At 47.2% G+C, this 27488-nt stretch overlaps 2 protein-coding genes across 2 annotated transcripts in view; one reads left to right on the top strand and one right to left on the bottom strand.

Moving 5' to 3' along the window:
* Positions 1 to 17904, bottom strand: part of Nmnat1 (nicotinamide nucleotide adenylyltransferase 1) — a 24829-nt gene extending 6925 nt beyond the window's left edge. Inside the window, exons 1-2 of the mRNA XM_038333062.1 lie at positions 17755 to 17904; positions 1393 to 1563 (exon numbers count right to left, since the gene is read on the bottom strand). Of these exons, the coding sequence (XP_038188990.1) occupies positions 1393 to 1563; positions 17755 to 17842 (259 nt within the window). The 5' untranslated portion in view covers positions 17843 to 17904. The remainder of the gene's footprint in view (positions 1 to 1392; positions 1564 to 17754) is intronic.
* Lzic (leucine zipper and CTNNBIP1 domain containing) lies at positions 17891 to 27488 on the top strand. Its single transcript, XM_038333063.1, has 7 exons — positions 17891 to 18214; positions 19316 to 19424; positions 20539 to 20674; positions 21064 to 21162; positions 24814 to 24909; positions 25310 to 25391; positions 27295 to 27488. The coding sequence occupies exons 2-7, from the start codon at positions 19324 to 19326 to the stop codon at positions 27351 to 27353; spliced, it is 573 nt and encodes a 190-aa protein (XP_038188991.1). The 5' UTR covers positions 17891 to 18214; positions 19316 to 19323; the 3' UTR covers positions 27354 to 27488.

The raw sequence follows: 27488 nt of genomic DNA, 5'->3' as shown, positions 1-27488 counted from the left end.
ATACATGCACACTGTACACAACCTTCACCTTCTCCAGCTAAAGCCCTACACCCCTCACACACGCACTCTGGGTTCGCTGACATGACTTAGAGTTCTTGTTGGTCAGAATTCCAACCAGAATTGCTGAATTCTAGCAAGAACTTTCCGGACAGTGTCTGCCCAGCCCTGCCCCTTCTTATGCTAGTCATGCCCCCCCCCCCACCCTTTAAGGTCTCACTGTGCAGACATGGCTGTCCTGGAAGTTGATATATATATATATATAGACCAGGCTGGTCTAGAACTCACAGAGATCCACCTGCCTCAGACTTCCAAGTGCTGAGAGCTCCACCACGCCCAGCCCGGCCTTATTCACATAGATACTTTACAACAAGCGCTTTTCCTGCTGAGCCACCTCTGCTGGCCCTGTGAGGACCTGACCTTGCAAACTCCATTTTAAAGAAGGGGCTTCATCTTAAGCCATATGATGAGCTGGGGGGAGAGCAGATCTCAGATCCAGAAATGTGCTGTGATAGCAGAAATCCGAACAGATACCCTAAAAATGGCCAATTAAGAAGATAGGGAGCAGGGCCATAAAATTTAACGAGGTCCAGATGTTCTTGGGAGGCATCCTGTCCTTGAACATACCTTGTCAGTAATTTATGGCTCTTTGTTAGGTTTTCATGCCCCAAAACTGACCAATGGGTTCAGAAATTACCTTATCCTATGTATTCCTCACCCAATCCCAAGACAATAAAACTGAACTAGCTGGATTGTGGTGTTTCCCCTTCCCTGAGTTCGGGGCTACACTTCCCTCACCCACTGTGTTGATGTGGTGGAGGTGAAATAATATTAAAAACCCTCATGTAATTTGCATCGGAAATCTGGCTCTGTATATTCATTTGGGAACCAGAAACTTGGGCATAACAATCCCATTAACTTTTTCTGGCTAATTCTCTATGCTAGGAAACAGAGCAACACACTTGTGTCCAGGGTCAGGTATCACTGAAATGCGTTGCTAGTCTTTTTTTTTTTTTTTTCCTAAGAGACAGTTTCTCTGTGTAGCCTTGGCTGTCCTGAAACTCGGTCTGTAGACCAGATTGGCTGCAAACTCACAGAGATCCACCTGCCTCTGCCTCCTGAGTTCTGGGGTTAAAGGCAAGTGCCACTACCACCCGACTTCATCTATAGTCTTTTTTATTTTTAAATTCATTTTTTTTCACATTTTATTTTAAAGACTTATTTATTTATTATGTATACAGTGTTCTACCTACATGTATGTCTGCAGGCCAGAAGAGGGCCTCAGATCTCACTACAGATGGTTGTGAGCCACCATGTGGTTGCTGGGAACTGAACTCAGGACCTCTGGAAGACCTCTGAGCCATCGCTCCAGCCCCGGCTCTAGTCGTAAGCTACCTGTTGCATTCATGTAGTCCTTGCCCAGCTCAAACAGCCTGAGGTGCATGTTGGTGATGGGATTGAAAGAGCCACAGGCCAGAAGAACCACGTCCGTCTTCTCAGACGCGTCCATGGCGACAAGTTGGAGCTGTTGATCTAAATGGAGACCTCTGACACCATTGCTGTCGTCTACAAAGGAGAAAGGAAACAAGCTTGTTTATAGATCTCTTGACATCCGCCATGTTCTCCCTGCAAACAGGGCAAATACTTGATTTCACTGATGGAGATGAACTGCAGAACTGGCTTAACTTTCTGCCCTTTGTCTATATAAGCGTGCAGTTCCTACCAAGTGGAATGGGATTAAGTCTATTCCTTATGATTTGCTTTGCCCAAAAGAATACAGCAGAAAAGAGGGCATGTTAACTGAGCCTAGCACTGAGGCTATCATAGAGTAACACATAATAACATGCTAGAGGATAGCATGTCCCTAATTTCAGAATGTGGGAGAAGGACACAGAAGGAGACACAGACAAAGTCTCATAGCCCAGGCTGGCTTAAAACTGGCTATGTGGTAGAGGATAACTTTGAACTCCTGATCCTCTTGCCTTCATGTTCGAAGTGCTGGGATCACAGATACGGCGTCATGACTGACTAAGGTTAGGTACATTTTAAAGAAGAGATTGATTCCATAGGCCTAAGAACATAGCACCAGCATCCTGGCTGCGTCACATGGTGGAGAAAGAGAAAGTGGACAAGCCCTGTGTAGACAGGGCCAAGCCTATGCTGTGCCTAACTTTGAAACAAGGTGTGATGGGGGAACTCTGTTAACCAATCACCTTTAAGAAGTGGAGCCTCGTTAAGGTGTGGCTACCTGGAGCCCAGGAAGAAAACTGGGATGGACCAGGTGTGCTCTCTCTGAGTGATTCCCGCCAGAAACAGCGGAACTCGGACTTCCCATTCTTGTGCTGTGAGTTTCCCCTTATAACAATTAAAAATATAATCTTTTATCTGTAAGCTGGTCTGGTTATTTCCTGAATCAAGCCAAATTCAACAAAGGTGCACGCCTTTAATCCCAGCACTCAGGAGGCAGAGGCAGGCCACACCAGACACCAGGCACCACCTCATCACGGCCACACCGGACACCAAGCTTTCCACACGCGGGCTTCTGAGGAAACAGTCAGACAACACCTAAACTGTAATAGAGATGTCCCTGTCTTCCGCGGCTGCCTCTACCATGGAAACCAGCCCACGCTAGACAGCTGTGGGATGACAGCTGTGCCCGCCCCCCCCAGCCCTGCACTGGTAACACAGCTGACCTCTCAATATGTGACTGCAGCCATCAGAGGCCGGCCAAGCCACAGCCAAGATGACCATTCCCAAAGCAAGCCCAGGTGACACCAGAAGCATGTGATCAGCAAACCCACAGGTGGCCCTGAGTCACAGGAAATGAGTATTTACTGAGGGATGATGTCACAGGCTTTGTAATGGAGACAATCTTCTTAAAGTAGTTCACAGGGCTAAGTGACAGAACACTTGCCTAACATATAGGAGGTGTCCAATTCCCTGCATAGCAAGCAAACAAGCAAGCAAACAAAAAAGGTAATTTATAGCTGGGAGGTGGTGGTGCACGTCTTTAATCCCAGCATTGGGAGGCAGAGGCAGGTGGATCTCTGTGAGTTCAAGGCCAGCCTGGTCTGCAAGAGCTAGTTCCAGAACACTTAGGAACTGTTACACAGAGAAACCCTATCTCGAAAAACAAAACAAACAAACAAAACAACAAAAAAGTAATTTATATAGCTCTTGAAGAAACAAGAGAAACAACGATGTAGTCAGTGGGAACACAGATGAGCATGCCCGAGGCCCTCAAACCAAACAGCCCCTGAGCTCCAGCTGCTTGGGTGGGTGGGGTGAGGCAGTGGTCTGAGAGGAGCCTGAACTAGAGACCAAGACCTCATCTCAAAAAAAACTTTCCAATCCCTCCCACCCTGCTAACAAACAAACAAACAAAATAACAACAACAACACAACTCAGGGGCTGGGAGATGGCTCAGTAAGTAAAGTGCTTGTCAGTCACACAAACATGAGGACCTGAATTTGATCTCTGGAATCATATAAAAAAGACAGGCACAGACAGGAGGGTGTCAAGGGATCTCTGGCTAGCCAGTCTCTCCAAACCGGTAAATTCCAGGTTCACTGACAGACCCTGACTTAGAGAAGGTGGGGAGGGATTAAGAAGAAGCTGACACTGACCTCTGACTCCTACATGCATGCATACACACTTGCGCTCACTCGCATGCAAGTGGGCATTAGGTTGGCAGTGCACACCTATCCCAGCCCTAGGGGAGGAGTCAGCTAGTCTAGTTCAACAAACAGGCTTTAACTTCTGTGTGACACCTTATTTCAAAAGTTAAGGTGGACAGCTACTGAAGATGACATCAGATACTGACCCGGGCTCCCATATGCACACATACATACATGTGTACCTTCACTCACACACACACACACACACACACACACACACACACACACACACACACACCAACCAATAAAACCAAACTACAAAAGACACAAGGAAACTGTTAAGCATGGACAGAAAATTAAGAAGAGTCACTGATGTTAGTATGTTGTTAAATGAGTTAAGGGCTGGGACAGTAGCTCAGCAATCCAGTGCTTGCCCCACATGTAGGCAAAGGATGACCTAGGGACAATCCCCAGGAGTGCTGCCCTCCACCTTCCAAAACAAGAAAAAGAATGAGTTAAAACAGATAGGATAGCTGGGCGGCAGTGGCGCATGCCTTCAATCCCACCACTCGGGAGGCAGAGGCAGGTGGATCTCTGTGAGTTCGAGGCCAGCCTGGTCTACAAGAGTTAGTTCCAGGACAGGCTCCAAAGCTACAGAGAAATCCTGTCTCAAAAACAAAACAAAACAAAACAAAACAAACAAAAACCCAGGATTTCAAAGACCCACTTCTCACTCTTCATCACAAAACCAAGGTTCCCAAAACCTGCCCCTTCTAGTGTTAGCTCTACCCACTTCCCATACAAAGTACCTGTTGGAGAGCTGGAAGAAACAGAAGGACCAGAAGCTCTAAGCCAACCTGGCCTATAGGAGATCCTGTCTCAAAAAAAAGGGAGCATCTCCATAGAACTGTGGCCTAGGGAACTGGGGTGTCTGCCGGCCCTGGGCACGGTCAAGTCAGGCTCTAGACATTACACCCAAGGGTGGCAGAGTGGAAGGAAGGCAAGACTAAGAGCACGGTGTGGGGGGAGTCAAGGAGCCAGCTGGGAAGGAACAAAATGCTCCCAGCCCCACTTTGCTTTGGGGATGAGCTCAGGTTTCCTTCCCCTTGGGGAATGAGGAGGCTGGTGGAAGCTGATCTCTCAAGCATACAGGAGGCAGTCTTTGTCCTTTGTCTCACTGGTGACCTGTCTCAGATGTCCATCCTGGCCTCACCAATTCAGTCATCTCAGCGATTCTCTCGGCCCTCCAAGCCACAGTGAGCTCCTACACTGTGGCCCGTCCCAACATGGAGGTGACGGATGGGTGTGGAATCTCAGACAGAACTGCTCTCAACGCCACCGGGCCAGGGTCGCCATGATTCACTTTTGTTTGGTGCACACAGCCTACCACCTGCACTGCTGGCTGCCGAGGTCGCGTCGGCTCAGGCTGTAAGTGTTCCTCCCCAGCACAATGCGTCAAAAGGCTCATTGCTTCCTGGGGTCCTCTTCAAGTTTAACTAAAACTTACTTCTAAATCACCCATCTTTTGCGTTTTAAAGACACCGTGGTGCAAACGTTAATGTAACACCTTGGAAAACATTAACTCACAACTACAGCTGCTTCAAAGAGCACTGTGGCTGGGCTGGGCTCTCCTCCTCCCACTTCCGGATGCTCAGTCTGAAGCCATGTTGGCCCACTGTTAAAGGGCCTGCCCAGCCACACCACCCTCTAACAGGACGCTATTTCTTTCAAACTAGTAACCTGAAGCATGATCCCATGTCTTGTTCTGACGCTGCTGCAGCAGCTGTTTTAAATAGTGTAGATTTTGAAGGTATCTACTGAGCACCTTCACCTGAAGGTGCAATAATTGTTCTATGAACATCTGAAAGTCATTCGGCCCTACAGCTAGAGTGGAAATGGCTAGTGGGGGAAGGGTCAGACTACTATGTAAAAAACAGCGTTTGCAGCAGCTGCCCTGATTCCCATCTGGTCTGCAGGTTGTGGTAAGCAGGCTACCTGGGTCTGTCAGTCACACTGTGGCTGACACCAGCTGGAGGCAAGGCTGTCCGGGATGCAGGCTCAGATCCTAGTTGGTTCACTTACTGCTGCTGTTTGTCCTTAAAGACTCACTTTTCTGAATCCTGGCTTCTGCATTTTTAAAGTGGGGACCCGAGTCTTGGTGATATGTACTTCTAGTCCCAGTCCTTGGCAAGCTGAAGCAGGAGGACTGCTTTAGCCTATGAGTTCAAGGCAAACCTGGGAACATAGTAAGACTTAGTCTTTAAAAAAAAAAAAAAAAGTGAGCCGGGCGGTGGTAGGGAGGCAGAGGTAGGTGGATCTCTGTGAGTTCAAGGCCAGCCTAGTCTAAAAGAGCTAGTTCCAGGACAAGAACCAAAAGCTACGGAGAAACCCTGTCTCGAAAATTAAAAAAAAAAAAAGTGATACACACTCATGTGGTGGTGCTTGTCTTTAATCCCAGCACTTGGAAGGCAGAAGCAGGCAGACCTCTGTGAGTTCAAGGTCAGCCTGGTCTACATAGGGAGTTTCTGGCCAGTCAAGGATATGTAGTGAGCCCTTTTTTTTTTTTTTTTTTTTTTTTTTTTTTTTTTTCTTTTTCTTTTTTTTTTTTTTTTTTTCATTTTTTTTTTGTTTTTTTTAGTGAGCCCTATTTGTAAAAAAAGAAAGTAGAAGCCGGGCGGTGGTGGCGCACGCCTTTAATCCCAGCACTCGGGAGGCAGAGGCAGGCGGATCTCTGTGAGTTCGAGGCCAGCCTGGTCTACAAGAGCTAGTTCCAGGACAGGCTCTAAAAAAAGCTGCAGAGAAACCCTGTCTCGAAAAACCAAAGAAAAAAAAAAGAAAAAGAAAGTAGAAAAAGAAAAAGGCAAGGGGGAGTGGGCATAGTCCTTACCTTACAGAACTTTGTGAATATTGAATTAGATAGCACATATAAGATATTCAATATTATCTATCCATTCAAATATTAACTTTTGTAGTTTTGTTTTTCTATTTATGCTTACTTTGAATGAATAATTCTTACTACTTGTGTGCTGCTTCCTGACATTAACCACAGTAATGGAATCAAGGTCCCCCAGATTTCCCAGCGAGCTCACTAATGGCAGCTAGGAATTATTGCTTAGGTACTAACAGGTACGCACTGGAGACTGCAGTGCATGGAAATTCACTTTTGCCTGGTTTAAAACCCTCCCTGTGGTTTAATTAGCATGAAACAACTAGAATTTGGTTCCTTGAAGTCATAAAGGTGTACCTCCTGTCCCCTTGCCGTGCAGCCAGGTGGTGGTGTTCCTGTTTGGGATCGGCACCCTGACGCTCCAGTTCTACGTGCTGCTAAGGTGAGTCAGCCCAGACAGGCCTTACCTGAGGGGTGGTGCCCGCTGCTAAGGTGAGTCTCAGCCCAGGCAGGCCTTACCTGTGGGGTGGTGCGGGTGTTCCTTGGGATTCCTGTCACACGCCTGAGTGCTGCCTGTCCCATTGTCTCTGCTCCTGTTATTGGTGGCAGTCAAGTACACCTCTTTGCATTCTTGAAAATCTCAGTAGGGTGAAGGTTGCAGAGATTTGGACAGATCAAGTTTAACTTTTAACACATATTGACTTGCCGTATAAGACTGTGAGGGCACCAATGTCTCTATTCATAGATTCCCTAGAGGCCTAAGCGTGTCTACAGGGCCAAGGGGAAGGCAGGCACAATCAATCAACTGGATTCTGAACCGATGTGTGATACAATTCAGTGCTAGAGCTTAGTAATGGAGGCCAGAGATGGTCCACTAACCATGATGGACACCAGAAACCGTCCACTAACCATGGTGGAGGCCAGAGACCGTCTACTAACCACAGTGGAGACCAGAGACTGTTCACTAACCACGATGGAGTCCAGAGACCGTCCACTAACCACGGTGGAGGCCAGAGACCGTTCACTAACCACGGTAGAATCCAGAGACCATTGACTAACCACAGTGGAGGCCAGAGACTGTCCACTAACCATGGTGGAGACCAGAGACTGTCCACTAACCACGATGGAGTCCAGAGACCGTCCACTAACCACGGTGGAGGCCAGAGACTGTTCACTAACCACGGTAGAATCCAGAGACCGTTCACTAACCACAGTGGAGGCCAGAGACTGTCCACTAACCACGGTGGATGCCAGAGACTGTCCACTAACCACGATGGAGTCCAGAGACCGTCCACTAAGCACGGTGGAGGCCAGAGACCATCCACTAACAACTGTGGAGGCCAGAGGCCATCTACTAACAATGGTAGCGGATAGACACCGTCCACTAACAATGGTAGCGGGTAGACACCGTCCACTAACAATTGTCACTGAGGAAACAAAGCAAACACAATCTACTTGCTTAAAGAGTCACAATCTTAAAAATGTGGAAATTGTACAAAAACCTGAAAACAGAATTCATTGGAGATACAAAACGAAGGCGTGAGCTGGTGGTAATTACTCAACACAAGTCTACCACAGGAGGTTTGGACACAACAGCACAGTTCTTTACTCCCAATGGTCAGAATTTCTACAAAGTGTTTTTCCCAAACCATCAAATAAGGATTAGCAAACCTCAGCATTATTTCCCAGCTTTGACGAATGAGACTCATTATCATGCCAAGAACCACAATGAAGCCACTGTCTGAGTAGATTTAGGGCAGGGAGGGAGCTCCTGATGTGCCTCAGACACGGAGGACTCTGTAAGGAGTGGTGGACGAAGGGTACCAGCCTGTGAATTGCTTTGCAGGCCCAGATCCTCCCGGCATTGCAGTCAGCCTCTCCTGGCCAACCTGGTTGCCAGTATCGTCTTCACCTTCTTCACTCTGGGTAGGTGTGCAGCTGCCTGTGGGTGCTCAGCAAGTTATCTAGTACCTGTGGGTGCTCAGCAGGTTATCTAGTATCTGTGGGTGCTCAGCAGGTTATCTAGTATCTGTGGGCGCTCAGCAGGTTATCTAGTATCTGTGGGTGCTCAGCAGGTTATCTAGTATCTGGTACCTGCTGTGGGGACAGAAGCAGCCAAGAGGTGGTTTCTGCTCTGGGGATGTTCACACGCTGACACCCAAGAAAATGACACTGGAAACTCTGGTGGTTGGCTGGGTTGCAGACCAATGGCAGAATGTTCGCCTGCTATGTGTGATGCCCTGGGTTTGATTGGCACTATCACTAAAAATGAAACAAAACCTTGAATGAAGAGACTCTTAAGTCCCTTGGATAGCAGCCCTTACAGTTATCCTACAATCAGAATGTGAAACTGAAGCCGAATCTAGTATTTCACTGGATTCTCACACTTTTCTCCGTTCTTCGCCCTCCTCATTTTTGGGGGCGGGGTGTGGGGTGTGGGGGGTTAGTTTCTTGAGATGGATGGTCTTGAATTCACCATGTTTTCCAACTAGCCTCAAACTCATGGTAACCTTCCTGCCCCTCGGCCTTCAGTGCTGGGATTACATGCGTGTGCTGCCGTGCCTGACGTGCAACAGTCTATACAGTTATAATAAAGTTATGGATTTAGCTATTTATTCAGTAATAGTTTTGGGGCAGCACACTGGCTCAGCAGGTAAAGGCTGCTTGCTGGGCAGGCCTGGCAACTGGAGTTCTTTTCCAGGATCCCAAGTAAAAAGAAGGAGATGACAGACTTCACAATGCTGTCTCCTGATTACCTGCCACATACAGCCAGTGAGTGGTCCTTGTGCCCACACACAGATCTCGATTTTGATCCATCTCTCCTTAATAAATATAAAAATAAGCCATGTTGAACAAGAGACGGTGTTTCTGAGGTCGGGCACAGTGGTGCACATCTGTGATCCCAGCACTCAGGAAATGGAGGCAAGAAGACTGAGCTTCAGGCTAGCCTGGGCTACAATAATAAGAGTGTGTTACAAGATTCAAAAACAAAATAAGGAAGAAGAGCATGTCTCTGAGCCAGGGAAACCTAATGAGCATACTGTCCCGTCCCTCCAGGCCTCATCATACTGCTCACTCAGATGGAGCCGGCCCCGCAGGCTCTGAGGACAGCGTTCTCTGTATTTGCTGTTGGGTCCTTTGGTGAAGGAGCGTCCACCGTGCTATTAACAGTCTTGGCATCAGATTGTGTATGCTTTTTCTTTTTTAACATTAATTTATCTGTGTGTGTGATTGCATGCATGCCTCAACATTTGAAGGGGGCCAGAGCATGATTGACAGGTGCCGGGTCTCTTCTTCCATCTTTTCCATGGGCTCCAGGGATCGTATCTGGGCTGTTAGGCTCAGCAGCACTCACTCACCCAGGGAACCATCTCTCTGGTCTGGTCCTGGTTTGTTGTTTTGTTTTTTAAGATTTTTTTTAAGTCAGGGTTTCTCTGTGTAGCCCTGGTTGTTCAGACAGATCTCTGCTTTACAAGTCCTAGGATTAAAGGTGTACACCACTACCGCCCGGCTTTAAGAATTTTAAAAGGCTCATCATACTCTGAAAGCTTGGTTACAATCAATCATGACTTTTCAATATTTACTATCTACTTATGCAAAAAATAGAAATATGCAGACATGGAATTCCTCATCTATGCACAGCACAGCTACTTTAGGAAAGACAAAAACATCCTAGAGGGCCGAGGGAGAGCTCAGCTGGTGAAGCGCTTGCCTCACACGCAAGGCCTGGATTTGATCCTCAGAAAACACATGGAAATGCTGGGTGTTCTGGTGCACGTAGTAATTTCAATGTTGGGGAGGTGAAGACAGGCGGATCCTGGGGGGTCAAGGGTTGCCAGCCTAGGCTAACGGCACGAGGCAAACAGCATTCCTGAGGATGATACCTGAAGCTATCCTCCTGCGTCTACATGCAGGTTTGCACTTGCACAAACATTACACCCTCACACAGACATGAATATGCACACACATGCACAAGAAAGAAGAAACTATTTTTTAAAAGAGTATGGGTTGTAGCTCATTGGTGGAGAATATGTGTAGCATGTTCCTAAAAGCATCCCCAAATGACATTTTGGTTGTTTTTGGTGGTGATGGTGGTCTTGTTGTTGTTTTGTTTGTTGCTGCTTGTTTTTTGAAATAGAGTCTTTGTAGCCTTGGCTGACTAGAACTCAGAGGTCTGCCTACCTTTTACCTCCAGAGAGCTGGGATCAAAGGTTTGCATCACCACACTCCGCCAAGATTTTTCTTATTGTGGGTGATTTCTACTTTAGTAGAATTTTATCTTTTAAAAAATTTAAAACTATATCACTATTGTGTGTGTGTTCGTGATGTGTACTTGGAAACATAAGCCATGGCAAGCAAGTGGAGGTCAAAGCTGACTCTGAGGAGTAGATGCTCCCCTTCCACCATGCAGTATTGAACTCAGGTCATCCGGCCTGGCAGCAATCACCCTTACCCACTGTCTTAATTAGGGTTTCTATGGCTGGGAAGAGACACCATGACCGTGGCAACTTTTATAAAGAAAACATTTAATTGGGGTGGCTCACTTACAGTTTTAGAGGTTCAGTCCCCTATAATCATGGTGGGGAGCGCAGCAGCACACAGGCAGACATGGTGCTGGAGCAGTAGCTCAAGTCCTACATTTCACAGGCCACAGGAAGATGACTGAGACACTGGGTGGTGTCCTGAGCATAGCTCACCCCCTCAGTGACACACTTCCTCCAACAAGGCCACGCCCACTCCAACAAAAACACTTCCTAATAGGGCCACTCCCTATGAGATTATGGGGACCAATTACATTCAAAGTACCATACCCACTAAGCCCTCTTGCTGGCTCTAAGAGCCCTTTTTGGTAAATACTGACAATAAATGTGATGAGACTCCTGTAGAGCACGTGCCTGTGACTGCAGAACTTGGGAAGCAGAGTAGCAGGACAGCACACTCTGGGTAGACCACCTGCACAGATACACTAAATCAAAACCCAAAGAAAGCCGGGCGGTGGAGTCACACACCTTTCATTCCAGCACTCGGAAGGCAGAGAAAGGCAGACGACTGCAAGTTTTTGTCCAGCCTGGTCTACAGAGTGAGTTTCAGGACAGCCAGAGCTACATAATGAGATCCTGTTTCAAAAATACAAACAACAAAAAGTCAAACTGACCCAAACCAGTCACCACTGGCTAAACAACAAAGGTGTTTCTGATGCTGCTTTTTGCATTTCATACAGGAGAAAACCACCCCTGAACTGTACTATTTGTCTGTGCTGTTGTCAGCAGGCAGCCTGGTATCCACGGGTAAGTCAAAGCACATCCCAAGTCCCCATCAGGGTTAGATACTTGCAGACCCTCAAGAGAAGCCACCACTTAACTAGGATCATTACACGTAAGGAGCCCTGGCTCCACTGACTGCAGACCCTCAGAGACCACAGAGCTACACAGAAATGGGGGCTTGGGATGGAATACAAAGCATCTTGGGATGTAGCTCAGTGGGGAAGAGTGCTGGCCCAGCACAGCACAGGTCCTGGGCTCAGTCACTAGTACCATTTATGCCCAGGTGGTGACACATAAACTGGTAATCCCGCAGTCCTGAGGTGCAGCAGGGGGATCAGTAGTTCAACCAGTTCCTGGCCCACCTAAGGTACATGATACCCTGTACTCAGGAGGCAGAGGCAGGTGGTCTCTGTGAGTCTGAGGCTAGCCTGGTCTATAGAGTGAGTTCCAGGAACTCCCTAACAGAGAAACCTTAAGATAGAGCTTTTCACAGCAGCAATCATTGGCTGTGCAGGATTGGGCCTCTCAACAGTCCATCATTATGGACGGAGGAGGGGCCCATATGGCTCCACCCTCCCCAAAGAGCTATAGGCAGTTAATGGTTGCTGGTGGAGAGAAAGAATTCTCATTGGTGTACCCACTGGTGAGTTGCTCTCTTCCCCCCCGCCTCTCTTCCCCCCTTTCACGCACCTTAATTAAAGCCTCTGGACCATGGAGAACAAAAGGAGAGTGAGGGGACTTGCTGGGGAGAAGGATTTTGACGGAAGGGGAGGGGACAGATGATACTGTTGGGCTATGACCAACAAGCATTTCATATATGTGGCCCCATGTGTATGAACTTTTGGAGAAATCTTTCCAACATAATATTTTTATTGAATATTTGTGAACTTAACATAATGTACCCCATCACACTCACTTCCCAGTCCTCCCAGGCCCGCTCCTCCATCCTTATGACCCCCCTCCAAAAAAAAAAAAAAGGAAGAAAAAATACCAAGTCTAATTTGCATTTCCCTTATACTCCCTGGGCACAGCCAAAATCCTGGTGGCCAGCCCCTTAAAGAGATCCGAGTCCTTCCCCACCCCCACCCCGCCAGAAGCCAGCAGCTTGGGAGCTACACTTCAGCACCTTCTCACAACTTTGAAGAGTTCTCTATGGCTTCCTGCATAGACTTCTTTTTCAAGGGTGGGGGTGAGATGGGAGGGTGGGAGGAGAGGGCTGTCAACGAAGCCCTCTGTGTCTCTTCTCAACTCTAAGTCTGCAATCAGTGCTATCAGTGCGAAAGAAGCTTCCTTAAGAAGGCATGTTTTTTTTCAACTCCAAGTTCTGCTCCACCTTGACTAGACCCTGTGCTCTGTCCCGCAGTGCTTTTCTCTAGCATGGGGCTCATCTGGCTGTCTAAAGTGACCTGTCCAAAGGCAGACACAAAGCCAACAATCTAAAGCCGGCCCGAGGGTCCTGCTGGTCTCCTGCCTCAGTTACACGCCAGGGCCAACTGAGCACTGCCAATGCTGTCACCATCTCACAAGACTATCTTAGCTGCCACTCTACATGAAATGTCAACTGCAAATCATGGCCACAATAGAAGCATGCCAAGACCAGCCACTGTGGAAGAAAGTTGCTTTTAAACATGAATGAGCGCTGAGGAAGTGGGAAATGAATTGGTCAAGTGACATCACAGGATTGCCATCACCAACAAATTCGCCCAAAGGAGATTGTGGCACTGGCTTCTGAGAAACCCATTTCCTGTCCAGGGAAGTTAGGCTCTGAGCGGATAACGGCCGCAGAAAGTAGCAGGGACATAAGAAGGGAAGTCACTTATCTCAGAAACGTCAGAGCGAAGCTTCACAAGGACACAGAGACTCGGACCATTCATTTCAACAGCATCAATTTATTGACTCTTTACATTGTGGAAACTTTTGGGTAAAGAGACTGTGGAGTACAACAATCTTTCACATCATTACAGCCAATTATTGTGTAGCCATGTCTGAGTTTCATTCCTGAGCTGTTACAAACACTCTAACCAAAAGCAGCTCGGGGAGGAAGTTTATTGCCTCCTATTTCCAGGTCAGTACATCAATGAAGGAAGTTGGGGCACGAACTCAAGTAGAAGCCTGAAGCAGAAATTACCGAGGAATGCTGCTTGCTTGGCTCAATCGTGGCTCAGGCCAAGCTGGCTTTCCTGTACACACAGGACCACCTGGCAGGGAACGGTGCTGCTTAGGGGACTGTGCCCTCCTCTATCTACAGGACAGCCCCCCATAGACACACCCACAGGCCAATCCGGTCTAGGCAATTCTTCAATCAAGTTGCTCCTTTCAGATGGCTCTAGGCCGTGGCAGTTAACAGTTATAGGTGATCATGAACCTTTACCCCTTTTCTACTTGATATGCAAACACACCACATTAAACCATGACCTTTCGATGTGGCCCCAAAGTCTCATGTTAATATTACAATACAACCTTCAGCCAACTTTCACAATTCTGTCTTTAAAATCTCCAATACTTTTAAAATTCCAAGTCTCTTTAAAAGTTCAAGTCTTTTTTTGTTTTTTGAGACAGAGTTTTAGTGTATAGCCCTGGCTGTCCTGGAACTCACTCTGTAGAATAGGCTAGCCTCGAACTCACAGAGATCCAGCTGCCTCTGCCTCCCCAGTTCTGGGACTAGTCGTGTGCTACCACTGCCTGGCTCAATCCTATAGCTTTTTATGCCTTAAAAAGAACAGGACCTCACAGAGACCCTCAGACATTGCCACGTTCAGCTGCTGGCTTGAGTATAGTCTTGAACCCCTCTGGACTACAACTCCATGTTTACCTGAGCAAACACTTTGTCCCAATGAAGCACAAATTTCTCATCAATGGCATTGATCTCTTACTAATTGTGGCTGTTTGGCCGCAGCTGACCAGCAACCACAGATTCTTAATAGAAAGCATCACACAGAGCCAGGCGTGGTGGTGCACACCTTTAATCCCAATACTCAGAAGGCAGAAATCTCCTATGCATTCATGGAACCTGACAACACAATGAGGTGGGACTATCCCCAAACCCACCATCTTTACAAATGGAGACGCTGGGGCTTAGAGAGGTTGATTAACCTGCCCAGTACCTGACCACTGGAGAAACACTGCTAATTCTAAAAACGGAAGCTCTTACCCATTATTGCAAGACTTACAATGGTACAAGCTATCTGTTAGTGGACACAGAAAAGAGGCCCGGGACTAGGGATCTACAGGACTTGCCTTGTATGCAGAAGGCTCTGGGCTCAACCCCCAGCACTGCATAAGCAGGACGGGTAGTGACTTTGGGAGGTGGAAGCAGGAGAATCAGGAGTTCAATGTCATTACATCTCTAGCTCAAGGCCAAGCAGGGCTACATGAAAACTCTGCCTCAGATATTAATGAAATAATTAAGCCCAACACGAGCATCAGGTGTAGAACATTAGGCTTGGGTTCAATCCCCAACATCATATAAATAAATAATACTGGTGGCCCAAGTGTCCAGAAAAACCTTTGGATTGTGGTCCTTCCCACCACTCAGGTTCCATCTGCCCCAGCATGTCCCTACTTGGTTCTCTCAGCTCTCACACTAAGTCCAGGCTGAAGTCCCCTAAACTCCCGCCAAGCCCACGTTTATTTAGCTTCTCTAGTAGAATTCCCACTTCGGAAGCGGCTTTCTTTAGTTCTGTCTTCCTCAGTGACTTTCCTAACACATCATTCCTCCTTCCTGATTTCCTCTCAGTCTCCTGCCTCAAGGTCATTAACCCAACACAAGACCCCAAAGGCACGGAAAAAGACTTGGCATAGAACTGCCCAGTCAGACTGTCACTGATCAAGAAGAAGAAACACATAGAAGACAGGACCTTCCCTGCACACCCAAGACTGCACACACTAAAGCCAGCCACAGTGCCTGAAAGGATCATCGTCGAGACTAAAGAAGTAGCCAGGCGGTGGTGGTGCACACCTTTAATCCCAGCACTGGGAGGCAGAGGCAGGAGGATCTCTGTGAGTCTGAGGCCAGCCTGGTATACAAGAGCTAGTTCCAGGACAGGCCCCAAAGCTACAGAGAAACCCTGTCTCGAAAAACCCAAAAACCTCTCTTCCATCTCCTGGTAGAACTGTCTGGAATGGGCTTTTTTCCTTATCCTGTTTTCTTGCAAGGGCAAAACTCCCAGATGCATAGTGGTGATCTCAAGCCGAACAGGCCACTTTCCTGTGTTTACATTAGAAAAAGCTTCTGAGAATTGTCATTCATAATACTAGAAAAAAAATTAAAAATCCAAACCACTTGTGTAACGTTCAAAAGAACCGTTTCTCTCCACCCGTCACTCCATAGTTCTGGGAACAGTACCCAGAATGAAGCATATGGTGACATACCCTCCATTCCTGAGCTAGTCAAATGGCACCCGGCCCCCCTCTTGTCAGGGCCTCACTATGCAGCCCAGGCTGTCCTAGAATTCACTCTGTAGACCAGGTTGGCCTTGAACTCACAGAGACCTGCTTGCCTCTGCCTCCTGACTGCTGGGATTAAAGGCATATACCACAATGCTTGGCTCTGAATCTGTCTCTTTTCTTCTTTCTTTTTTTTTTTTAAATGATAAGGTCTCATATAGCCTAGGCTAGCCCGGAACTCCTGGTCATCTGGCCTTAGCATCCCAAACACTGAATTTAGAGGTATGGACTATTGCACTCATTTTTAATTGCTGCTGTTTGGTTAAATTTTATTTAAGACAAAATTTCAGATGGCGGTGGTTCCTTTAATCCCAGCATTTGGGAGGCAAAGACAGGCAGAGTTCTATGAATTTGAAGCCAGCCTAGTCTACAAAGTGAGTTCCAGGACAGCCAGGACTGCTACACGGTGAAACCCTGTCGTCCTCTGCATCCCCACCCCCAAATAGACATGGTTTCATGTTCCTAGGCTGTTCTAGAATTTACTTTGGTGCCTCCAGCCTCTACCTCAGAGTGTAGCACTACTCCCAGTTTGCCTGGTGCTGGCGACCAAACCCAGGGCTTTATGCAGCCAATTTACAACTGAGTTTTCTCTCCAGCCCCACGAATCTCACTGTTGCCCTCTTCCTCTTCTCACTCCCCTCCCAATGTGAGCTTCTGGCTGAAAAGTTTCCACAATTCAGACTTCAAGTCTAGTACCACCAGAACGAAGTTCCCTTACACTCTTCGGTGCATTTTGCCTAAAAAGCTGGCACACATTCTCATAAGGAAAATCAAAAATAGCTGCATCAACACAACAGGCGCACGCTTGACTCGGAAGCATTTTCGCAAAGCAGGCTGAATAGCTGGCTAGAAAGACCGTTTCCACATTGCAACAAACAGCAAAGACAAACAGCTGAGGCAAAGGAGCTGCAATACACCCCGGAGAGCGCTGTGATAATTCAAGTTTCAAGTTCGTACTGACGGAATGAAATAAAAATTTTAATACTGCCTTTGAACGAAGTTTACCACAAAACCCAATGCCCTGTGGATCACTATAGTACCTATTCAGAAAGATGGAATCACCCCCAAAGTTTTTGCACTCAGTTCCCGGGTAACGTTTAAAGTCCATCCGGCAGATATTTTTCTAGTTCTCAAAGGCTTTGACAAACGGCTGTCAGGAAAGTGGATCTGATCTTTCCCACATTTGGAAAGAATTTAGGAGGGGAGGGGAAGTACCTCACAACGCCGGTTTTCCCCCCACTGCCTCTCACCCACGTCCCTCTAAGCGCACGAGCGCCTGCTCTCAAGACACCTCTAGAGAAGGGAACCCCCACGACATCCCAAAGTGTGAAATGACCCGCACCAAGGTCACAGGACATTTTACCAACTTTTTGGTTCCGAGGGGGAACTAACGGGCAAGAGTTGACTCTGAAGACTCCAGGGACCGTTACAAAGGACTCTAAAGGCCTAGCCACTGCGCTTTCCCCTTTGCTTGGCACAAGAAGGGGTGCTGGGCTAACGTTCCCAAAGGCGGGTATCCTAGGACCGCGTGCGGGGTGCTTACCAGGCCCCGCAGGCCAAACCGCCCCTGTCCTCCAGCAGACAACCTCGGCCCGGAAGCTAGCGAAGGGAACACCGCGCCGCGCTTTCATTGGTTCCACGCAGCCGGAATTGCGCGCGTTCAGCGGAAGCGCTCCTCCGGCGTGGTCCGCCCGGCCCGGGCCGTCAGGGGCGGGGCGCTTGGATCCAAACCCTGGGATCCGCTGGCCGGAGGCGGGCGGGCAACGCCAGAGTAGAAGGAGGTTGTCCGGTTCCCGATCAGCCGAGCGTTTCGTAGGCGTCGGACCCCACGCCACAGCAGCTGAGCACCGCGCCCCGGCGGGAACCCGGCCTCGGCGGGACCTGCGGACCGGAGCTGCGAGTTCGTCCGCGGGGAGGAGGTTGGCGGCCGAGGGTGCCGCTTTCCCTGATTCCTGTCCCCGGTGGTCCTGGGTCGAGCGCTGCTCACTTCCGGCCCCGAGAAGGTGTGCTTTCTGCCCTTGCCTTTCGTGCTTCTGAGTTGGACAGTTTTCCTCAAGGCGTTTCCTGGGTGCTGTGGCCTCATCAGAGGAAACCTCAGAAAAAGCTACAGGAGGCACAGTCCAGGAGTTAAATGCCCTCTGTTGCGTCTTCCTAGGAGTACAGGCTACTTATGCTTAAGGGGAAGTTATCTGGACGTCTGTAGGCCAAGTTCATACATAGCAAATAAAACTACTTAATAGTTTGCCTTGGTCTAGCCAACTCCACCCCTTGGAGGTTTGACGTTTGAGCCTCCTTGTAAATCTCATGAACAATTACGCTTCCCTCAAACTGATGACACTCAGAGCTTCCAAAGTTGGCGGTCTGTGCAATTTGAGAAGCCCGATCAGCATGAATGAATGACCCCAGGTGACAGTACTGGAGGGCCATTTCTGCAAATTTGAAGAAAATACACCTCTTATCTTTATTACTAGGTGGTGCCAGTGAGTTAAATCTTCCTGTCATAAATCTGTAGCGTGTGGTTAAAGCTTTATTTAAAAGCCTCTGTATTCCCTGAAATTTATTCAGAATAACTTTGCTTCTTGAGACTGAATTGCGGCTTGGGGATGTGGCCTGGCGATAGGGGGCACACCTAGTATGCTGGTTCTTCCCATTTCCCCCAAAAGGAGAGAGACAGATTTTTTTTTCTGTTAAACAGTAAAAACTTACTGGGCAGGGGATTTTCTTAATGGTAGAGTGCTTGCTTAGGCACGAATGAGACCCTGGGTTCAATCTCCTGCAAAAAAAGAAAAGAAAAAGGCTGGGCCTGTTGACATATACCTGTCATCCTAGACATACTATAGTCTCTTCAGTTTTGTTTTTTGATTTGGTTTGGGTTTTGGTTTTGGTGTGGCACTGGCTGTCCTGGAAATCACTTAGTAGGCCAGGCTGGCCTTGAACTCAGAGTTCCATTGCCTCTGCCTTCCAAGTGCTAGGATTAAAGGTGTGCTCCACCACTGCCACGGCCCAGCATTTTATATTTTCTTAATTTTGAATTGTACTGATATGTTCAGTCTTTTTAAGTAACCAAATCCAATGTACTTCATGTGGGTTTATCATTCTTACAGTGATTAAAATGGCTTCCAGAGGAAAGACAGAGACAAGCAAATTAAAGCAGAATTTGGAAGAACAGTTGGATAGACTGATGCAGCAATTACAAGATCTGGAGGAATGCAGGTAATAGTATAATTATGTGTCGTTACTCTGTTTCTGGTGGAAAGCGTTCAAGCTCCACAGATGCAGACCCGTGTGTGATTCTGGTCTCCTCTGTGTTCTACAGCACTCTGCCTGTGGGAGAAGTAATCTTCTCATAAAGCCTGGGATGTGGAAGACTTAGAATATTTCTGGAAATAGCAAAGCTTACTTTGTCTTTAGTATTTAAAACAGCTCTGTCTAGAATGAACTCCTGGCTTAATTGCTCAAATACTATGACTGGGCTGTGGGCGTTCCTCTGCAGATGAGTGGGCGCCTAATATGCCAGAGGCTTGGACTCAACCCCCAGCATCAAAGAAGAGAGGGAGGTTGTACACTCCTATAATCCCAGCACTTGTGAGGTGGATGCAGGAGAATCAGAAGCTCAAGGTCCTTTTTGGCTGCATTGTGAGTTTCAGGCCAACCCGATTGTATGAGACCCCATTTCAATAAAGCAGAAAAAAACAAGCTATTAATTGTAGTTTTTAAATAGCCTCACAAGGATATTGTAAATATGAAAATTAAACAGACAGTGTAGTGCTTGGCCTAGAGTAAGTACCCCGTAAATGGTAGCTCAGCGTGTAGAGCTGTTGTTACTTGTAGTAAATATTTAATAAGCAGCTTATTTGGTAAATAAAAATAGCCTTTTACTCAGCTGACAGGTGTGCCGCTCTGCTTGCCAGTGGGTGCAGGAGGTGCTTCCCACCATGGATGAGACTGATGCTTACAGCAACCGTTTCCCGTTACTACAGACGTCAGGCGTTTCCTTCTTAATGAACACTTAGGGAAGGCACTATAGTGATCTGAAGTTGTGTAGACAAACTGAGGTTTGTCCCTGTTCATGCCTTGCCCGAGGTTATACAACTGGTCTCTTAAGGAGAAAGTACTGTGCCTAAGCGTGCCTCCTGGGGCAAGGGGAGATAACACACTCTTAGCCTCGGGTTCAGCCGCAGTGAGAGACAATGAAGATGCCAGTAGCTCAATTCTGTGGACATGTGCCACTCCAGCTGGTACTCCCCTTCAGCCTTGCTCTAGATCAAGTACTGAGGTTTTCAGACTTAGACGTGTTTTCTGCACTCTGATGTAAACTGTGCTTCAGAGAGGAGCTCGACACCGACGAATATGAAGAAACTAAAAGGGAAACTCTGGAGCAGCTGCGTGAATTCAGTGACTCCCTAAAGAAGATTATGTCGGGAAATATGACCTTGGTAGATGAGCTCAGCGGCATGCAGCTGGTAAGAGGAATTGACCGATCGAGTCTTCTGTGCATGGCTTGTTGTTTGTTTATTTGTGAGCGTATATCAGATAGAAAATGTGCACTTCGAAGTCCAAGGATCGAGCTCTGTGGTACTGTACATGCCCAGCAAGTACAAGACCCTAGATTATTTCCCAGCATCTCAAAATAAAACATAAATAAGTGAAGGAAAGGAAGAAAGAAAAAGTGCTGTGTTTCCGAGATTGCTTCTGGATTTTGTGTCTGCTTGGCTCCACTAATGGGCTCAGAAATCACAAATTGAAACTGACTTCAAGCACTAAAACCTATTAATTAAGACTCATCAGTCCAGTATCGCAGATGTAATTGTGTAGAATGTTTTGGTTAGTTTTTGTGTTCCTTTGTTTCCAGGCTATTCAGGCGGCTATCAGCCAGGCCTTTAAAACACCGGAAGTCATCAGATTGTTTGCAAAGAAACAACCAGGTCAACTTCGGACAAGGTTAGCAGAGGTAAAGTTTCTTCACGTTGATCCAGTTGCTGTGTGTGTGTCTTCCGAGCCCATGACTGTACTGATTGTAGTAGCCTACTGTTTACAATTTGCTCAGTTGGTGTTAGAGCCACAGCCCTCAAGTCTTTGACAGTTTGTACCTTGGACAGTTATAATTCATAATAAATGAATGTTTTAACAGCATGTGGCTATTTAAATCAACCCCAGCCACTTCCCTTGGCCTCCACCTTTAGTATTTTGTCCTTTATATCTGGGGCCCTAACTCGAGATCCTCTTTGGAATTCAGGATCAGCATTGTTTCTGGGTTTGCACTGTTAATCTTTTTTTTCTTCTTCAGATTTCTTTCTAATTTGTTTTTGGTTTTTCAAGACAGGGTTTCTCTGTAGCTTTGGAGCCTGTCCTGGAGCTAGCTCTTGTAGATCAGGCTGCCCTCAGACTCACAGAGATCTACCTGCCTCTGCCTCCCAAGTGCTGGGATTAAAGGCATGCGTCACCATCATCCAGGTTATTTCTATTGTTTTGAGTGATGTTTGTGTATGTATGTAAGTGCACATGTGCACATTTGTGCAGATGCCCTCAGAGGCCAGAAGCATCAAATGCCCTGGAGCTACAGGAGGTTGTGAGCAGCCTGAAGTGGATGCTGGGAATTGAACTCGAGTCCTCTCAGAGCAGCACACAGTTCCTAATCACTGAGCCATTTCTTCTGCTTGTCCAGTATCCTTTTGTTTGTTTCTTTCTCTTTTTTTGAGATAGGGTTTCTTTGTCTCTGTGCTGCATAGAGGAGCTCTGTAGCCCTGACTATCCTGGAACTCACTCTGTAGGCCATGTTGGCCTAGAACTCAGAAATCTGCCTGCCTCTGCCTCCCGAATGTTGATATTAAAGATGTGTGCCTCCACTGCCTCTTTCTTTTCTTTCTTTTTATTTTTTATTTATTTATTTTTATTTATAAAGTCTTCCAGAAATCTGTCTATGGACTTGAATATAATTACGGACTAATAGGTAATTTCCATCTACAACTAATTCAGTAGAGTAGTAAGAGCATAACTTTAGGGAATGAAGAGATGACCCAGTTGGTAAAGTATGCCAGGTGAGCAGCACACACAGTGGTCCTGGCACTGGGGAGACAGAGACCAGAGGGTCCCTGGGGCTCTTGCCAGTGAGAGACCCTAAAATTGACCTCTAGCATCACTCAGACACGCTTGTATACACATAGGAGCACATACACACACAGGGGAAAATCATAGATTAAGATGAGATTATTGGGGGCTGGAGCACTGACTGCTCTTCCAGAAGACAAGTGTTCAATTCCCAGCACTCACATGGCCGCTCACAACCCTCACTAACTCTATACCAAGGTACCCAATACCCTCATGTAGACTCACATACAGACAAAACACCAATGCACACAAAATAAGAACAAGGAAATTATATATATATAAAAGATGAGGTGAGTTGGGTCTGAGTTCCTGCTGTGCATCCTGGGCAGGGCAGGCGGCCTTTGGCGAGTTGTTGCAGTCACCCTTGTACCTTGTACATTTCTTATCTGTAAGGTGACTATGACAGTTTCTACTTGTGGTTGTCATGTGGGTTTGATGACACTTAGAAGCTGGCTGCAGTCCCAGCTCCCTGGGAGCCAGAGGGAGGATCATTTGAGGCAGGGCAGGCCTGGATAACACATTGGACCCTGTCTCAAGAATAAGAAGGGCCAATGAGGTGGCACTTCTGGTAAAGGTACTTGCCACCAAGCCTGATGACCTGAGTTTGCTTGGGCCCACGTGGTGGAGGGGAACTGCCTCCTGAAAATTGTCCTCTGAGCTCTGTACATGCACTGTGAACAAAAGTAAATAAGTAAATGTAATTTAAATAAATAAATAAGAATGGGGGGAAGTGTAGGCTAAGCGGGTACTCAGTAGTGGAGTACTTGCCCAGCCAGTGAAGACACGGGATTACATCTCCAACAGAGTAAAGATGAAACACATTTTTTTTTTTTTTTTTTTTGTTTTTTTGTTTTTCGAGACAGGGTTTCTCTGTGGCTTTGGAGCCTGTCCTGGAACTAGCTCTTGTAGACCAGGCTGGTCTCAAACTCACAGAGATCCGCCTGCCTCTGCCTCCTGAGTGCTGGGATTAAAGGCATGCGCCACCGCCGCCCGGCAAGATGAAACACATTTTAAGATTGTTTTCACACCTGTAATCCTGACACTTGAGAGGCTGTTACAAGGAGATTGCTTTAAGTTCAAGGCCAGTCTCTCAAATAACCAGGATGGATGGCTGGTGAAACAGCTGAGTGGGTCAAGGCACTTGCCCTGCCAACCTGAAGACCTGAGTTCAATCCCTGGAACCCATGGGAATGTAGAATGAGAGAATCACTTCCATGTCCTCTGACCTCTATGCATGCTGTGGTGGTATGCCTGCTCACACTATAACAAAATTTAAAAAGAAAAGGTAAAGAAAAAATTCTTGCCCCCATAAAAATAAAAGTGTTTAGGAAACAGTGGAAGCTGTGAGTCACGGTAGTGTCCACAGCTAAGCAGCGTTTATGCTGTGGATTCCAATTCAGAGCCAGCAAGGTGGCTTAGTGTGTGGTGGATCCTTGGAGCCCATATCAAGGTAGAAGGCGGGGACAGACCCACAGCTGTCCTCTGAGCTCCACATGAGCACATGGGAAGCACACACCCCTACACACATGCACTCACACTCAGTAATAATAATCTTTAAATCTATTAAAACTGGTCTGATGTAGCTTATGCCTGTGGCCTTAGCATTTAGGAGTCTGAGGCAGGAGGGTTACCCACATGTTTTGAAGTCATCCTGAACTACAGAGTGAGTTAAAAAGCAAAAATGGAGAATAAAAACTGTTGTAGGCCAGCAAGATGGCTCAGTGGGTAAGAGCACTTGCCACCAAGCCTGACAGCCTGACCTGATTTGATTCCCATCTCCAGACCCACATGGTAGAAGGAGAGAATCACCTGCCACAACTTGTCCTCTGACTTCACACAAAGGCCCAGGCATGCACACTCACACACATGCACACACAAACAAGTACATACACGCACGCACATGCACACACACATGCATACACACACAGAGATAAACAATGAAGGTAATTTTTTTTTTAATTTCAAAAACTTAACCTGATGGCACTTCTGTCATGACATTTCAGATTATTTCTATAGTTTTTTATATTAACCAAGTAGTTTTGTTTTTGTTTTAAGAAGTAGGACTGAGCCGGGCAGTGGTGGCGCACGCCTTTAATCCCAGCACTCGGGAGGCAGAGGCAGGCGGATCTCTGTGAGTTCGAGACCAGCCTGGTCTACAAGAGCTAGTTCCAGGACAGGCTCCAAAGTCACAGAGAAACCCTGTCTCGAAAAACCAAAAAAAAAAAAAAAAAAAAAAAGAAGTAGGACTGGCTGGGCGGTGGTGGCACACACCTTTAATCCCAGCACTCGGGAGATAGAGGCAGGCGGATCTCTGTGAGTTCGAGGCCAGTCTGGTCTACAGAGTAGAGTGAGTTCAGGACAGCCAGGGCTGTTAGAGAAACCCTGTCTTGACAAACCAAAAACAAAACAAAACAAGAAGCAGCACTGAAAAGCTGGGTTTTCTACACAGACTGCCTTTTGCTCATGTGCACACGCCTTGCCTTTGCCCTTTTAGATGGACAGAGATCTGATGGTGGGGAAGCTGGAAAGAGACCTGTACACGCAGCAGAAGGTGGAGATTCTCACCGCTCTCAGGAAGCTTGGAGAAAAGGTCCTGGCACGCAGTGTGATCAGCTGTAGAACATTCGTGTTGTGCCTGTTGCAGAATGTGTTGCCCTGCGATGTGGTCTGGAGACTAAGAAACTAAGAAAAATGATTTTAGGTTTATTTTAGATGTGTGAATGTTTTGTCTGCTTGTATGTGTGTACGCTATGTGCGTGTGTCCCTGGTGTCCAAGGATGTCAGCAGACAGTATTGGATCCCCTGGAACTAGAGTTTTGGTTGGTTGTGAGCCTGCATGTGGGTGCTGGGAATGCACCAGGCTCCAGTGCAGGAGCAGTGAGTGCTTTTAACTGCCAGGCCCGCCCCAGCCCCTAAGCCTTCCTCACTGTGGCCCCAGGACTTGCTCTAACCCTTGCTCTTACCCACTGCACTTTGTCTCACCTGTGCAGCTGACCGACGATGATGAGGCCTTCCTGTCAGCCAATGCAGGTGCTGCGCTCAGTCAGTTTGAGAAAGTCTCCACAGACCTAGGTGAGTTCCCTTTTCGTTTCTCCTCCCTTCCCATCTTTTCCCCTCCCCTCTCCTCTGCTCCTCTTGCTTGATTTTACTCCTTTTCTTCTGACCATCTTTCTGTCTTTTAGAGTAAACATAGATTTAGTAAGGAAAGTAAAAGAACTCCCAGGAGTAGACGGGTCTCTAAGGGAGGGATACCGTGTGGGGGAGGGGAGGGAAGGGTGATCAAACCCAGCACCTTGTGCTTGAGACAACATAATGACCTTTCTTCGAGTTTAAAGTGACAGAATTACTGTCACTTTATATTTATATTTATTTATATTTAATTTTCTTTATGTGTCTCTGTATATGCATGTGTTCGTGCATATGAGTGCAGGTGTCCAAAGAGGCCAGATGAAAACCCTGGGTCCCCTGGACCTTGAGTGAGCAGGTGGTTGTGAGCTACCCATGTGGGTACTGGGAACTGAACGGGGGATCCTCTGGAAGAGCAGCCAGCACTCCTAACCGTTGAGCTATTTCTAGCCCAGAACTATTTTCCTCAGAAATCCTTTAGCTATATTTTACAGTTAAGATATTTCTTTTTTATGTATGCGTGTGTGGTGTGTATACACACGGTCATGCAGATACCCACAGAATGGAGTCTTAGATCCTGGAACCTAGAGTTGAAGATGTTTGTGAGCCTTCTGATGTGGGCGCTAGGATCCAGTTCATCTCCTCAGACAGCACATTAGTCATTCTTAACCACAGACCTGACTTTCTAGCCTCTCACTTTCTAGCCTTTCCTTTCGTCCTTTTCTATGCAGGCTCTTACCAGGGACCCTCATCTGGCCTCGAACTCAGCATCTCTCTGTCTTTACTTCCCAAGTGCAGGACCGTGAGCATGTACCACACACTTAGCCCCAGTACTCTAATAAAATAAAATAAAGCAGATGAGTTTTCAAAAAATTACATGCTGCTGGAAAGATGGTTCAGAGTACTGGCTGCTCTTCCAGGGGGCCTGGATTGAATGCTCGGCACCCACATGATAACTCACAACCGTCTGTAGCTCTGGTTGTAGGGGCTCTGGTGGCCTCTTCTGGCTATAGGCACCAGGCATGCACATGGTGCACATCCACATGAAATAAATTGTTTGTTTTTGTTTTTCGAGCCAGGGTTTCTCTGTAGTTATACTGTTAAGTCCTGGAAGTCACTCTGTAGACCAGGCTGGCCTCAAACTCACAGAGATTCTCCTGCCTTTGCCTCCCAAGTGCTTGGGTTGAAGGCGTGCTCCACCACTGCCCAGCTTCCCCTTCCCTTTTCTTGAGATGCTCCTTTACTATGTTGTCTAGGCTGGCCTTCACCTCTCAGCTGAAGTCATCCTCCTGCCTCAGCTGTCATGTAGCTACGACTGTAGGCACTCACCAACATTCCCAGCTGTTTTTCCTTTTTTAAAGAATTATTTATTTTAAAAATTTATATGTATGAGTGTTTTGGTTACATGCATATCGTGCCTTGGCAGTCCACTAGAGTGCGTTGGGTCCCCTGCCACTGGAGTTACGGTTGTGAACTGGTGTGTACACTGGGAACCAGACGTGGGCCCTCTAGCAAGTGCTCTTAACCCCCGAGCACTAGCTTATTAGCCCCAGTATCCCCAGCTTTGCAGCTAACTGTGTTCAGATACCTTTCAGCAACATGTAATTATAACTGTAAATGAGGATTTTACATATTTGCCTTCAAACCTAGAACTGAGTTAGGATTCGTCACCAGGAAGCCACTCATGTGGCCGGAGTGGTTATGGGGGGGTAGGAGATCCAGATGGCAGCTGGCTTTGTCGGGGTTAATGCATCTGATTTCTGTTCTGTGTCTATGTGGTATGGCCTGCTCCTTACCTGGGACTATAAATGCCTTGAAATAACCTTTTAATTTTGTGTCTTTTCCTTAGGCTCTGGAGATAAGGTCCTTGCTCTGGCAGGTTTTGAGGTTGAAAAAGCCAAGAAATGACATTGCAGCGGTTTGGTGCCACCAGCCCCATCGTAGCTGCACATGGTGCTTTTGTCCTGAGGACTTGGAGGCATTACGAAGCAGTAGAGATTCTCACAATGCCCAAGAGCAGGTGACATGGAAACAGTGTGGCTT

The sequence above is a fragment of the Arvicola amphibius genome, chromosome 6 (assembly GCF_903992535.2).
Source record: "Arvicola amphibius chromosome 6, mArvAmp1.2, whole genome shotgun sequence".
Taxonomy (NCBI): Eukaryota; Metazoa; Chordata; class Mammalia; order Rodentia; family Cricetidae; genus Arvicola; species Arvicola amphibius.
This window is presented reverse-complemented; position numbering and strand designations above follow the sequence as displayed.